This window comes from Bombus affinis, chromosome 17, assembly GCF_024516045.1.
Source record: "Bombus affinis isolate iyBomAffi1 chromosome 17, iyBomAffi1.2, whole genome shotgun sequence".
In the NCBI taxonomy this organism is placed as follows: domain Eukaryota; kingdom Metazoa; phylum Arthropoda; class Insecta; order Hymenoptera; family Apidae; genus Bombus; species Bombus affinis.
The window spans coordinates 1,387,288-1,402,963 of NC_066360.1; the positions used below are offsets into that span (position 1 = coordinate 1,387,288).

Below are 15,676 nucleotides of genomic sequence, written 5' to 3' on the forward strand. Positions count from 1 at the left end.
ACGCAACACATTCATAATAATTGTTTTTGTTTCGCTTTTTGTAACGCCGAGTTCCTTAAAATTTTCGTTAGTCTTAGGCGTTATGGCCCCTAGTATCACTGGCTTCCTAGTATCACCAGTAAAATGGCTCCCTGATCGACACCATACTTGTTCTTTAACATATTCAGACATGGGAAGTATTTGTCGATCTTTTCTTTCGCAACTTTTTGGAGATAATCTCTGTTCTCCTTGCGGACAGTTGCGTAGACTACGAGAATCCGTTCCTCGTTTTTCACCACGAGGTCCGGTTTGATCTTCAACTTTGATTGTCGGTTCGACATACACTTCATTGGATCCACCCCATGGATCTCTATCCAGCGTGGCACAGAATTCTTTCCAACTCTTCTCTTTTTACGATCTAATCAACTTCTTCATCTCTCTTTTTTTTGACGAAACTTCTGTGACCACTGCAACGCGTCCGTCGCCCCTCTCGCCATTGCCCTCTGAGTTTTCCTTCTAATCCACATTACCACCCTCCTTAGAGCTGTTAACTCCTCACTCCACCAGTAGTTCTTAGTCCTTTTGCCCGTCGGAGGGTGCAGCTTCCTTGGTTCGGAGTCACATGAGGTTTCCACCGCAGCTTGCAGGCGCTGCCCATGTACCTCCTCGTCCAAATCCGAATTAGTCATAAATAAATTATCATAATCTGAGTCAAATGTTAAAATAAATTTCTCCATATCCGCTTCCTTCGTCAAGTATCTAAAATTATGGATATCCCGTTTCCCCTTCTTCGTCCTAAAATCGTGCAGAACATGGCTATGTCCCGAGGCAGTCCACACCTCCGGAATTCTACCCGCGGCGTATTTACTAGCGAGTCCTTTGTCCGTACTTATTACGTTAATAAAGCTCCTCCTACCTCCTATCGTTCCTACAAAACGTGTGTCCTACTTTTATACTGACTGGTACGATACCCTTCTTAGTTAGCATGTCCACAAGGCTCGTACCCCTTCGATCAGTTTTATACTCCCCCCCGACACACGATAGCCTTAGCATTAAAATCGCCGGCGATCTTCATTGTGGGATGGCTCTTCTTAATTATCCGGATCATGGTCTCCATTTCGCTTAAAGTACTTATAAAACTCTTCTAGTCTAATATTGGGGGAACAGTATCCCACAATGCAGTACATGTCTAATGTCATTCTAATTCCAACAAGTTCATTCCTAGTCATTAAAGTACTTTCGTTCGGGTGCTTGCCTCTGAACAATGTCACCCACAACGATGCATCTCTTTAGCTTTAGCTTTAGCTTTAGCATCTCCTTAGCACTTTAGCTTCGAAGGCATATTGATACATTAAATCAACCTGCACCTATTAAGGTTTGTTATTAATATTTTTATTTTGTGGGTCTTGTGAGTCTAGTTACACTTCTCATCCTCTCCTTCACCGCCGGGCATGCCAATGATCCCGTTATTGTCTAAAGTTGGCTTATTCTCTCTCGCACCTATTATACATCTCGATTCATTTCTACATTCATTTATGATGTGATCCCCCCCCCTCACCTCCGACATAGCTCCCCCTGGACTTATCGCTGTACACCTCGCTGCGTTGTGCCACAACATGTGGCATCTATAACGTCTTAAAATGTTTGGAATGACTCTAGCTATCGCCATCGTCAATCACGTTCTAACCCTAACGCTGGTTCTCTCCCGGGAAACGCTATTTCCTGGAACAACCACCACCACCTGCTGGGTTCCCCAAGGTGAATTGCGTAAACCTGCATCTGGCTGTGGCTGGGAAAAGTAGCTCGTCTATTGTAATGTTTACACCAGGTTTATAGCAATTCTGGCTGTTTTCAATAAACTTATCCCATACGGTTGATATTAGTGCGGATTTATCATCTTTCAAACGTTGACTTCTATCATCTTTTTTGTCGAATCGAATAAATTTCAATAATTAAACAAACTCATTCCGTTCCATTGCGCTGGAAAAGAAGCTTGGTCCTCATTTTGTATTCCGCAAATATGAAAGTTTCAAATTTTTCGGTTCGTATGCTCTTCGTGCGTACAATATCCCAAGGAATGCTTCCAATTTTGTTTTTATAAGGGTCCATTTTTTACCCCAAACTCGAGAGGCTTCTGATCCAGTACAAGATATATGTTGCAACATATGGCAGTCAATTAGTAGGGAAAATGCGCTAATTATTTATCTTTCATGATACTTCTTTTTGCATATCATGTGGGGCCGGATGTGTCTCTGAATATATGATGCAAGGGTTATCTCCCAGAAGCTGCTGACTCTTCTTGAATTCTTTCCCACTTGGTTCCGTTTACGGCAATTTCATTTAGACTAGCTTGTACACTTTCAGTTTCACTTTCATAGCTTGAAAGCACCCGAGCACGTCTTCTTTTGCGTACATTCAAAATGTTCTTTGACTCACTTTCTGAGGATTCATTTTCATTGCTACTAATGTCACTATTACTGTTATCACTACAAATTTCAATTTCTTTTTCCGTCGGTTCACTTCCTTCATACTCAGAGAATTCCCTATCCTCGATATTAGAGCATTCCATTGGTATCCTTTTCAGTTTTTGCAACAATTCAGATGCTTTACTAATTGTTTACATTTTCAAGACTTGTAAAATATTGCTTTATAAAACAAAAAATCTGATTTTATTCCAACGACTGTGCTTTACAGAATGACCAGTCAATTTGACTGGTACTGGTATAAGTAGCCATGATACAAAATTACTTTTATTCTAAATGAATAAAACAAAATTAAAGTTTATTATATTATTCCTTTAGCTATCCCTGCAAAAGTCATTACATCATTGAGAAAAAATATAGCATGAAGTAGAAATTTTAAAACAAAATTGTTAAACCAGTCATTTTGACTGGCGTCGTAGTTCTATTGTTAATGAAATCTAATATTTGCTTTAACGTTACTTCGTCTTTACTGTTGGTTGCTCGGTTTTTTGACATTTTGTTAAATATTATGATTTCGTCTAAGTCCTGATCGTTGAAGCTGTAACGTCTAGTTCTGTATTATGAAAATGAATCCAGCTTTTACCTGAGATTTAACGTCCGTAGATGCTTTGTGTTTTGTAGGTGATTCTTCCGGATTCGTTGATAGTGGATACGTCGTGGATGATGTGGATGACCGTGGTCCAAGTGGATCCTTTTTCCCGTAGGTTGAATGTCTTGTTTTCTTAACGAGCTCTTTTCACTATCCTAGCAGGACTGTCAAAATGTCACGTAATATTCGTAAGAAGAAAATAAAAAAAAAGGAGTTGAGGAGGATCCCCAACTTTTATATTTTCTTTTACAATATTTATTGATCAAGTATAAGAATACAATAAATTTACAATATGTAACGTTAGCGTATAATTCCGAAGTATGACCGAGGATCGACAAGATTTGTCAAGAATGCGGTTTCTGGGTAGATGCCCGGCTTTTGTATCCTAAAAATATAGGCTCTGAAGGGCAATGTTGGAAGTTGTGGGTGCTGTGTGCAAAAGCTGATAATGGCTATCTGGATGATGTCATTTGATGTGTGGTGGCCGTCACACTTGCTTTGCTGTTAAAACTCAACCCTTCGCACTTCGCTGTTCAAACTCGAATGCCTCTTTGAACAGGTTCCTTTCTTTTGTTGCCCCGCGATATCCCTACTATGGGTTCATTAGACCTTATCGGTCTTACGCTTGATGATGTGCTTTGTGTCGCGAAGCCGTTGGAAAATTTCGTCGTCGAGTGTGTCACGTAAAATAACAAAAAAATAAAAAAAGAAATTTAAAATGAAAAATAAAAGAAAGAAACTTTATTTTTTTTTCTAACACTTGGTTTACAATTTACTTTCGAGCTCTAGGCGTGACTTTTCAAAACTGACTCTTACAATTCGACTTCCGATCGGATTCGGTTATTTTTCTTTTGTCACCCCTCAGTATCATGCCCACTATCCTCGAGTTTGATAGACGTCCGCGACTGTTGTCACGGACGCCTTCTTCTCGAACATTCGGCGGAAGCACCGTTGGGATATTGATGGTTCATTAGGCACTTCGCTTCGGCGGTATATATATTGTTGCCTAGTGCCGCCACATCTTTATTTCCGGTTTTGAACTGAACCGGTCGTGACAAGTGCCGTCACATACATATATTCTTACAAATTATACAAATAAATATTGTATTCATTAATACAAATATATATAACTCCTTATTGTATTTAACTAATTCTTGCTATTACTATCATTTACATATTTTTTATTTAACATAACTGAATTATTTAATTGATTAATAAAAAAATAAAATATTCGCATTTTAATATTTCCTCAGTTAAAATTACGTGATTTAGAAATGTTTTACATAAATTACAGACTATTTGTTAGATTCCCAATCTTCCCTCGATATGCTTTTTATACTTTCTTTTTGTAACTTCTTTGACGCCAAGAAGGCGAGAAACGGCAATATATCTTTCATTAAAAGATGCATAATTTCTATTGCAATTAGGAACGCAACACTTGTCTGATATTTATAAAAACATATCTGACGGTTTCATACATGAAAGTGCTAAAAAGTTGTCCAATACGAAATAAAGGTTGTGATCATTTTATAGTTATATTGCTCTATTTCTGCAATTCTAACACCTAACACTATAATACACTATACATTATACTTATATAGTCAGAATAGTCACAATAACTTCATAATATATAATACATAATACTTCATAGTCACAATAACTAATACACTGATGAGTTACATCGTTATGTATGAGATAAGGGGCGTAGACGAGATTTTGAGGTACGACTGCTCTGATAGATAAAGGCCCTCGTGTTGTAATAGAAGTAGCAATTGAACAGACTGACTCTGCTCTCAGGCAATTACGGACTAAAGCTCGGTGTGGGTGTGGTTTTTGAGTGAAGAAAACGGATTCGTTGCTCACACTTTTCGTTAGTACGGTGAAGGCAACGATCTGCGATGTCCATTGGTTAGTCGATATTAATGATTGATAAGAGGGGACGGAACCTCCTACCAATGTTGCTAGTTGAGGTCTTTGTTTAAGGGAAAACCCAGATTTTCCGTTAGGTAAACCTCCGCTTTTTGCGTTAGGCCACTACCCGCTTTCTCCGTAATTCTTAAGAGCGCATAATAAGCCTGAGGACCTTTCTCAAAATCAGCCGAAAACACTTCTAGGATTAGAAAGTCTTTCCGGGTTAACAGATTGACTTAAATCATATATGAGAACAATAAATTTAAAAGTTCAAGTTTATGGTGGGTCCTTCGGCCTATTGAGGGGTCGGAGTGCAGATGACTTGCGACACGTAACATCCTCCCCCCGTTGAGAGGGCACTGATCAAAACTCTGTGTGATGGGTCAGGTGCATATCTCCACCGCATCATTCACTCCACGGGATTATTCGATTGTATGTGGAGGAGATCCGCACGGACACCAGGTCGCTTTTGGGGGGAAAGCGGCGTGGTAGTGCCGGACTCCAACCGACTAAAACCTTCACGATAACTGTCCCGGCTGCGATCGAAAGAGGTCCGGGAACCGGTGTGAGCGACACACCGGGCCTCTCCCGCGCACAGAATGCATCGTATCCGGAGCCGCCGTGCAAGGCAGTCTGGTTCCCCGACCGGACCTCCACCGGGGGGAGCGGCGGCCCTGGAGCGCCTTGTCCAAGCGTGCCCGCGGCGTCTGCCGCGGCCCTGCCGGTCAATCCTCTCGAGCTGGGAGCTCCGCACCCTTGCTCTCTCAGCTGCCTTCTTCCGAAGCATAACCTGCTCACAGAAGAAGATCACGACCCTCCTCCCTCTTTCGATCGCCAACAGTGCCGCGAGGATCGCCGGCGGCGAGAGGTCCCATCCGATTTCCACGATGAGATCGCGACGCGGCCGGACAAAACTGAATGCACCTGAAGCACTGGAGCTGACGCGCCGGGAGAGGGGTAGCCCTCGCCGTTGACCAACCTATATTGATTTTACCTCCCAATCGGGCGCCCCCCCCCCCCTCTGTTGATTTTTCTGGCCGCTGTCAGCGGGCAGCGTAGGCACACCGACACGAGGCCCCGAGGAGCGTAGCGTATGGGTCCCACAGTGACCTCGTCGGCGCGGCTGCCCCCGGCCTCGCCAACGGCGGCCGCCACCTCCTCCGGGGTGACCGATTTCTCCAGTTCGGTCATTCTTACTGTCCTACGCGGCACGGTTACCTTGGCGGGTAATTTCTTCAACGTGGCCGCCATCCGCTCGGCCAGTCGGGATGTTTTACTCCCAGCGTCCTGGCCTGAGATCTCGAACAGCATCGCCCCCGTGACTGCCTTCCTGAGTCTCAGCTCATTGATGTCAAGTTCGGAGAACTTAATTTCCCTCCTCACTATTGACATCGCCTCTCTGTACGTGAAACCCGAACCGTCTCTCACGGTGAGCGATACCGCGGCACATCGTGGGGATCGGGGAAGGCCGAGTATTTTCTCCTTCCCTTCTCCGTCCCTTCCCTTTCGTGATAGTCCGCGCTCCGTCATCACCTCCCGCTCCCCGCATGGATTCTCGCCTCGTGAGGGGACGCACCGGGGGCCGAGCGGCCACCTCCGCGAACGTCCTTATCCATATTCCCGACCCGCCATTGCCGGCTGTCGCCCCGTATGCCGAGACCTCCCGGGTCTCGGTTTGTTCTCTTCCATATTATTGGTGCTACCCCCCAGTCCGCCGGGACCGCGGTAGCGGCGCGGCGCTGACCAGGGGTGTGGGAGAGGCGGGGGTGGCGGACCCATAATCTTTCCCGTTGGGTCCCCGGGGCCTTTTCCTTTCGTCCCCCTGGCAGAGGTGATGCCCCCCTTTTGCCCCTCGCTCTCGCTGTTAGGGCCCTTGGCTGCCCTCTTTGTGCGCTCCTTGGTCAGCCGTTCCACCGTCTCCCGGAGACGGCTGACCTCCCTCTCCAAAAGGCGCACCCTCCTCCGTAGGTATGCGCCTTCCTCTTTCTCCTGACCGTGGGGCGGTTTCGCGCTCTCCCTGCTCGCTTGTTCATATACCGGTCCGGTCCCCGCCCCGTCGCTTCGTGCCACGTCGCTGCCGTCGGCACCGCTGCGGTTGACAGCGACGGCGGCTGCCACAATAGCGGCCTCGGCGTCAGTGTCGGTGTCGGTGTTCGCCCCGCGCCTCGCGCCTTTCTTCTTCCTTTTTCCGGGAGCCGGCAGCCACACGGAGTCCGAATCCCCCGCGGATGTGTCCCCCCGCGTGCGGCGTCCCGCGTCACCGTCGCGACCGTTGGCGGCAAAGGCGGTGCCTTCAGCGGTCCCTGTGATCCGGCCCGGGAGGGAGAACACAACGACGTTTCGTCGTCGGATCCAAGCCCCCGCTCCCCGCCGGCCCCCGCCCACTGCCCCGCGCCGCCTCCACGCCTCCGCCGCGTACCACCCTGTGAAGTTCCCGTGTCTTCCTTGCCAGACGCAAGAGCGCGACCGGGGGCCTGGCGGCCCACCCCCGGACGGCCACGGTTGCTCAATGACGACGCAGCGGGGCCCGCTTTACACCCCGCGGCTACGCTGGTACTGGGGTATTCCTCCCCTGCACCCTAAACGATTTTTTGTTTTGTCCTGTTATTCATATTTCTTCAATATCGCTGAGGTCGTCAACTAGAGTACCCGTCTTGGTGCCACTCATTCTTTCGCACCCTACTCCGGTCAAGACCGGTGCAGGGTGACGGGGAGCCCCACAAGAAGGTGAGGTGAGTGGTTTCGGCAAGTACGGGCCCACCAACTTCTCCGAAGTTTTCCGCACCGAATCGGCAACTGGCGGGTGCCCAAGGAGCCGATCAGCCACCGCCCGGCTATAGGAGAACATCAGATTCATCGGGGTTTCCCAGGGCGTTGTCCTACGCCCTGTGAGCCCGCACCCGCCTCGTGCTGCCTGTTCGACCTGGTCTGGATCTGGTTGACAGAGCAGGGGGACCAATCATTTGACGCCGCCATCCAGGATGCTCGCTGACGTCTGTACGGTAGCTGTCCGTACTATTCCATCGACCTCCGGGGTGAACCTTGATTACGCGGCCTAAGGGCCACTGCACTGATGGAACGTTGTCCTCCCTGATAATGACAATGGTGCCTTCGCGTATTTTGTGATTATCCTTGTTCCACTTCTTACGGCTGGTCAACTCGGTAAGATATTCGTGGTACCAACGGCTCCAGAAGTGCTGTTTGAGTTGGTTTATACGCTGCCAGCTGGTTATCCGACTTGATGGAGTAGCCCTGAAATCTCGATCGCGTATATTAGTAAATGTATCGCCGATTAGAAAGTGGCCGGGAGTGCGAACAGGGAGATCTTTTGAATTAGACGATATCGGGGTAAGTGGACCAGAGTTGAGGATGGCTTCTATCTCAGTCACAAGGGTGTTGAGGTGTTCCAAGATTAAGAGCTCCGTGCCCATGACGCGGATGAGATGGCGTTTGAATGATTTCACCGCGGCTTCCCATAAGCCGCCAAAGTGTGGTGAATTAGGTGGATTGAAGCGCCATTGTATTTGCCGATCAGCTAGAAAGTTCTGCACCCCTTTTTTATGGTCGTCGGACTGCAAAAGGCTCCGGAGTTCCTTCAATTCTCTGTTAGCTCCTACGACGTGGGCGCCGTTGTCTGACAGAATTGTCGCGCAATATCCTCGCTGAGATATGAATCGGCGGAGGGCGTCAAGGAATGCGTCGGTTGTGAGATCACTCACCAATTCAATGTGAACAGCTTTGGTCGCCAGACATATTCATAAATATGGCGACGTAAAGCTTAACCTTTCGTCGATTGCGATCCCTTCCTTCGTTGATATAGAATGGGCCGCAATAATCGATGTTAGTGAAGGGACGCGCCTCGGTGATACGTGCCTCTGGAAGATCTCCCATCAGGTAGTCTATCGGTGGTAGGTTGGCGCGACAACATCGCACGCATCTTTTGGTGGTGCGCCATACCTGACTCCGACCGTCGTAGGTTAAGATCTCCGTGCCCACGACGCGGATGAGATGGCGTTCGAATGATTTGACGATGTGTGTCCGAGAGTTGATACTGCGAAGGTACACAGATGCTCCGCACGCTCTCTCACTGACGTCATAAAAGTCGTATAATTCAATGTTCATTCTTGACCTTTCTACTGTCTTGCGACGGAACCGAATATCATTTAGTAATGGTAATTGGATGTAATATCGGTTCCATTCTGAATGCAAATCTGCTGGGAGGAACTCATCCCAGTCGATCTTCAATGCCCCGACCCGTTGCAATATGATTTTTACTCTAACAATCACTGGTGCGAGCAATCCTTGTGGATCATAGATTCTGGCAATCACAGAACTATTTGATCGTTTTGTAACACAGGAGGTGGTAGCTATGGCCTCGACCGAGTAAAGGATTGCACCATCATGGGAATCCCAAAAAATGCCAAGTGTTTTTAGTGTTTGAGACTCACCCAATTGTAATATTCGGTTTTTGTCCTTTTTAGATAGCCCTCGAAGTATGTCCTTGTCATTGGAGGCCCATTCTCGGATGTTTAAGCCGGCCGATTAGAGAAGTTCAGTAAGTTCTTGTCTGGTTGATAATACCAATTCTTTCGCATCAGCTCCTGTGAGAGCGTCATCGACATAGAAGTCGTGCTGTAAAGCTGATGCCGCTCTCGGGAATCGATGTCCCTCGCCATTTGCCAACTGTTTTAGGCACCTCAGGACTAAGTATGAGGCTGCTGAGAGTCCGAACTTCGCAGTGTTGAGTTGATATGTTTCGACCTCCCCGTTCGAATTACGCCATAGAATTAGCTAGTATTTCCGGTCTTCTGGGCGTACTAGGATTTTCCGATACTACTTCTGAATATCGCTGGTTAGGACATATTGATGTGAGCAGAATCTCAATAGAATGTCGAACAGGTCCTCTTGTAACTTCGGTCCTGTATGAAGAGTATCGTTGAGAGAAACTCCAGTGGTGCTGGATGCCGATCCGTCGAATAAAACCCGAAGTTTGGTAGTGTTGCTCGATTCCTTGAGCACGCCGTGATGCGGTAAATAATACCAGTTACTTGAGGAGCGATCAGTCGTGATCTTCTTCATGTGACCCAAGTCTAAATATTCTTGAATCTCTGCACTATACGTGGTTTCATATTGTTTATCATTTGACACCATACTTGTTCTTTAACATATTCAGACATGGGAAGTATTTGTCGATCTTTTCTTTCGCAACTTTTTGGAGATAATCTCTGTTCTCCTTGCGGACAGTTGCGTAGACTACGAGAATCCGTTCCTCGTTTTTCACCACGAGGTCCGGTTTGATCTTCAACTTTGATTGTCGGTTCGACATACACTTCACTGGATCCACCCCATGGATCTCTATCCAGCGTGGCACAGAATTCTTTCCAGCTCTTCTCTTTTTACGATCTAATCAACTTCTTCATCTCTCTTTTTTTTGACGAAACTTCTGTGACCACTGCAACGTGTCCGTCGCCCCTCTCGCCATTGCCCTCTGAGTTTTCCTTCTAATCCACATTACCACCCTCCTTAGAGCTGTTAACTCCTCACTCCACCAGTAGTTCTTAGTCCTTTTGCCCGTCGGAGGGTGCAGCTTCCTTGGTTCGGAGTCACATGAGGTTTCCACCGCAGCTTGCAGGCGCTGCCCATGTACCTCCTCGTCCAAATCCGAATTAGTCATAAATAAATTATCATAATCTGAGTCAAATGTTAAAATAAATTTCTCCATATCCGCTACCTTCGTCAAGTATCTAAAATTATGGATATCCCGTTTCCCCTTCTTCGTCCTAAAATCGTGCAGAACATGGCTATGTCCCGAGGCAGTCCACACCTCCGGAATTCTACCCGCGGCGTATTTACTAGCGAGTCCTTTGTCCGTACTTATTACGTTAATAAAGCTCCTCCTACCTCCTATCGTTCCTACAAAACGTGTGTCCTACTTTTATACTGACTGGTACGATACCCTTCTTAGTTAGCATGTCCACAAGGCTCGTACCCCTTCGATCAGTTTTATACTCCCCCCCGACACACGATAGCCTTAGCATTAAAATCGCCGGCGATCTTCATTGTGGGATGGCTCTTCTTAATTATCCGGATCATGGTCTCCATTTCGCTTAAAGTACTTATAAAACTCTTCTAGTCTAATATTGGGGGAACAGTATCCCACAATGCAGTACATGTCTAATGTCGTAGGTTAAGATCTCCGTGCCCACGACGCGGATGAGATGGCGTTCGAATGATTTGACGATGTGTGTCCGAGAGTTGATACTGCGAAGGTACACAGATGCTCCGCACGCTCTCTCACTGACGTCATAAAAGTCGTATAATTCAATGTTCATTCTTGACCTTTCTACTGTCTTGCGACGGAACCGAATATCATTTAGTAATGGTAATTGGATGTAATATCGGTTCCATTCTGAATGCAAATCTGCTGGGAGGAACTCATCCCAGTCGATCTTCAATGCCCCGACCCGTTGCAATATGATTTTTGCTCTAACAATCACTGGTGCGAGCAATCCTTGTGGATCGTAGATTCTGGCAATCACAGAACTATTTGATCGTTTTGTAACACAGGAGGTGGTAGCTGTGGCCTCGACCGAGTAAAGGATTGCACCATCATGGGAATCCCAAAAAATGCCAAGTGTTTTTAGTGTTTGAGACTCACCCAATTGTAATATTCGGTTTTTGTCCTTTTTAGATAGCCCTCGAAGTATGTCCTTGTCATTGGAGGCCCATTCTCGGATGTTTAAGCCGGCCGATTAGAGAAGTTCAGTAAGTTCTTCTCTGGTTGATAATACCAATTCTTTCGCATCAGCTCCTGTGAGAGCGTCATCGACATAGAAGTCGTGCTGTAAAGCTGATGCCGCTCTCGGGAATCGATGTCCCTCGCCATTTGCCAACTGTTTCAGGCACCTCAGGACTAAGTATGAGGCTGCTGAGAGTCCGAACTTCGCAGTGTTGCGTTGATTTGTTTCGACCTCCCCGTTGGAATTACGCCATAGAATTAGCTAGTATTTCCGGTCTTCTGGGCGTACTAGGATTTTCCGATACTACTTCTGAATATCGCTGGTTAGGACATATTGATGTGAGCAGAATCTCAATAGAATGTCGAACAGGTCCTCTTGTAACTTCGGTGCTGTATGAAGAGTATCGTTGAGAGAAACTCCGGTGGTGCTGGATGCCGATCCGTCGAATAAAACCCGAAGTTTGGTAGTGTTGCTCGATTCCTTGAGCACGCCGTGATGCGGTAAATAATACCAGTTACTTGAGGAGCGATCAGTCGTGATCTTCGTCATGTGACCCAAGTCTAAATATTCTTGAATCTCTGCACTATACGTGGTTTCATATTGTTTATCGCGTTGAAATCGGCGATGCAGAGGAGCAAGCCTGCTCATCGCAGCGGCCTTCGATGACCCTAGTGAAGGAATCTTTTCGTTGAATGGTAGTGCTACGATGTATCGGCCTTCTTTGGTTCGTTGGACATGGGTTCGGAAATGCTCGTCACATTGTCGCTCAGATTCTGAAAGATGTGTGGTGGACGGTCCCTCGTCGATTTCCCTAAACCGCGCAGGATCCGTTTGCAAAGCAGTAGTAGTTGCGTGGAACGTGTTTGTCGTGGTTTGGGACGTTGGACTCCCGCCAATTACCCAACCGAATCGTATTTTTTGCAAACGCAGTTCAGGCTCGTCCGACTGTGTCAAATTGATTTGCGCGATGCACATCGACGCAAGTGTCGAACCTGAGCTAAGTAAGACATCGATCGGGGCTGGTGAATGGAATCGTGGATCTGCTAATTTGAGATTCCTGGGTATGGCCAGTCTCGAGCGATCGATGAGTTCACTTGGGATTAAGGTCGATCTGGTCGGGACAATGAGGAACTTTAACGCTTGCTTATATATCTTGTCCGTAAAAGTTATATTGGCCGTGGCGTATCGCTTTGCGGTAGTGGTTAGGTTGTCGAGGGCACTGATTGGGATCGCATATCTCCTTTGCTTCATACCGAGGGAGTTTGCGAGCTTTTCGGTAATGAAGCTCATACTAGATCCAGTGTCTAGCATAGCTCGGGTACGGATTGGTCGTGCCTGATTATTTAAAATATTGATCTGTGCTGTGACCAACAGATCATGATGCAGGGGATCGTGTGGAGATGTGTTTGTTAATCCGATCCCTTTTGCTGTGATCGTTTCTTCTAATCATTTTTCTTCTGATCATGTAGGATTGGACGTTGAGTTTGATCCGGTGCATTTGGTCCGCGATGACCGAGATTCGTGTTAAGGAAGGGATTTACTATTGTTTGGAGTTGATGGAGGAAATTTCCGCAAAGATTCTGTGGTACGTTTCGAACGATGCGACGAACTCGGTGTCGGCGATCCAGGTTATGATCGTCTGCTACAGGATCGTTCGTTCGACGAGCGACAGCTCGATGGTCAACCGCTTGACGACCAATCGCTCCGATGATCGGACGCTTGATACTCGCGAACTGACATGAGTTGATTTTCAGTGTAGACATGTATGGTGTCGTTGTCCACATGTGTGACACGAACCCGCGGAACATTGGGTAAGAGAATGGCCTCTGCCTAGGCAATTCGTGCAGAGCGATGCCCTTTTTACAAGTTCAAATCATTTTGTTGCCTATTTTGCTTTGATGATTTTGCAATGTTTTATTTCGTGGGGTCCTTGGCATGTTGGACACACCATCGTCCTGTGTGTGGTAGAGAATGTATGTCCTCGTGGCGCGTTCCGACGATCATGGGAGTGTCGGTAGGAATCTTTTTTTGTCACTGGCGTTGGAACGCTCTTCTGATCGCCGTTTTCCCTTGTTTGGAGGAAGTCGAATAAATGTGTATAACCGAGCACTATTTTGTTTGGCAAAGTGCGATGCCATTGGCGGACGCAGTTTTGAGGTAATCAGGTCGCATATCGCGATATTCGACGTCAGCAGATCGCCTAATTTCTCTAACGCCTTCAAATTTATTTTGAACGTTTCGACGAGGTCTTCTACGGATTCGGGCGTTTCTTTCGCCATCTTGGGATAATAGAGGAGTGCATGCCAGTGACGCGCGCATATTTGACGGTGGCAGTCAAATTTGTCTCGCAAAAGGTTTATGGCGATGGAGTAATTAGACTCCGTGACGTCCTACGACTGGAAGGTTTAGAGATAATAGAATTTTTGGAATGGTGTCAGTTGTTCATTCCGATCTATCGTTGACGAGAAGGAGTCGTAAAATGATTGCCAATTGTCGAGGGTACCATCAAAGGTAGGTATCCGAATCTCCGTTAATTTAAGAGGTGCGAACTCGCTACCGGCGGTTGATTCGCCGTTTGTAGATTTCAACGGCGTGGCTAGACGTATGTTGTCTAATTGATTGAGTAGTCGGAGTTCCATTTTGTCATACTCGTCTGCTATTTCAAAGCCGCGAGCGATTTCTCCCTCATCTATAGTTATAATCTCGTTTTAAATAGCGCGGAATTCCGTCTCATATCTTTCCAGACGATTTTTAATTTGAAGTAATTCGTTCTCTCGCGGAGAACCAGATTGTTCGATTTCGTCAAGTCTTTTTGATAATCGTGTAAAGTAACCGATGCAATTACCTCAGCGTCGGCGCAAGGCGGCGAGTTCGTTTCCGGTTGTCATTATTTGTTATATAATTGGTATTAAATTGTTGGAACTTACTTCTGTTGATAGTACAACTGCGGCAGATGTCTTGCGCGACATAACATTAGTTTTGTAGAACTGATGACAATGTTGTCAAATTTATCATCTTTCGATCTCTAGTAGAGACGACTATGTTTGTGGTTGTTTCGATTCCCATTGCCCCGACCCTTACAAGCTTCGGATATTTTGTAAAAATTTAACGCAACTCACCTCGCGCTTCTTCGGCTTCGGTGTCAAAAGTCTCGTTCATTACATCGATGATCATATGTACTTCATCACGGTATATATCGACCGACGTGCGATGCGTGTCTCATTCCGCTCGAGGCTACGTCCATTGTTGTATTAGATGACAATTTAATATATGAAATTAATTAGAGATCTATTAAATAATTAACAATGTGCCTACGAATGATGCGACATTCGTAACCACAAAGTATGACCACAAAGCAGTCTTTACCTTCGGCCGTTAACGTTATGTGGAATCACGCCTGCCGGATTTTGGCGGCAATGTCTTGAAACTTCGTGTCACGCAGAGGGGGATATTTGCTGCGAAAAGCTAGAAAAAGATCAATTTAAAATAACATAAAACGTAAAATTACTATTATCTGAAGTAGTTGAATATATGAAGAATAATTGAATAAATCTTTCCCATTTTCTGAAACATCATTCGCTTATAAAAATTTCTAAATATTTTTTAAGAATTGATGTAAATTTATGCATTGTGGAAGTTTTTCAGTCAGGTATGTAGATATGCATTTGCAAACTGATTTTATTTTTTCATCATATATGTTTGCATATTAATATTTGAACATAAACGATAATAATTTTCTTTAGGATTGTAAAATTTCATTGATGATTTTATTGTAGTCCTGGGTCAGTCTCGATGCTTGTTTTGATGTCACCTTGTTCGATAAAAGTTTGTGTTCGGAAGGCAAACAAAATTGATTCTGGATTCGACCGGATTTAAATTTTATAACTAATTTTTATGATTAATTAGATAGAAATAACGCTTGAGAATTGTAACATTTCATATACGCCTGCAAAGTGCACAGTCGCGTTTACTGT

General features: G+C 45.8%; 1 protein-coding gene across 2 annotated transcripts in view; it reads right to left on the bottom strand.

Annotated features, from left to right (window-relative positions):
- The window catches only part of LOC126926086 (uncharacterized), a 66,572-nt gene extending 52,002 nt beyond the window's left edge, over window positions 1-14,570 (bottom strand). The window contains exons 1-2 of one of the 2 annotated variants that reach the window (XM_050742209.1): window positions 11,934-14,570; window positions 9,659-9,723 (exon numbers count right to left, since the gene is read on the bottom strand). In XM_050742209.1, the coding sequence (XP_050598166.1) occupies window positions 12,006-13,013 (1,008 nt within the window). In that variant the 5' untranslated portion in view covers window positions 13,014-14,570 and the 3' untranslated portion in view covers window positions 9,659-9,723; window positions 11,934-12,005. Of the gene's footprint in view, window positions 1-9,007; window positions 9,724-11,933 lie in introns of those variants that run through there. The other variant, XM_050742207.1, reaches the window with a different exon arrangement.
- Between the last annotated feature and the right edge of the window lie 1,106 nt (window positions 14,571-15,676).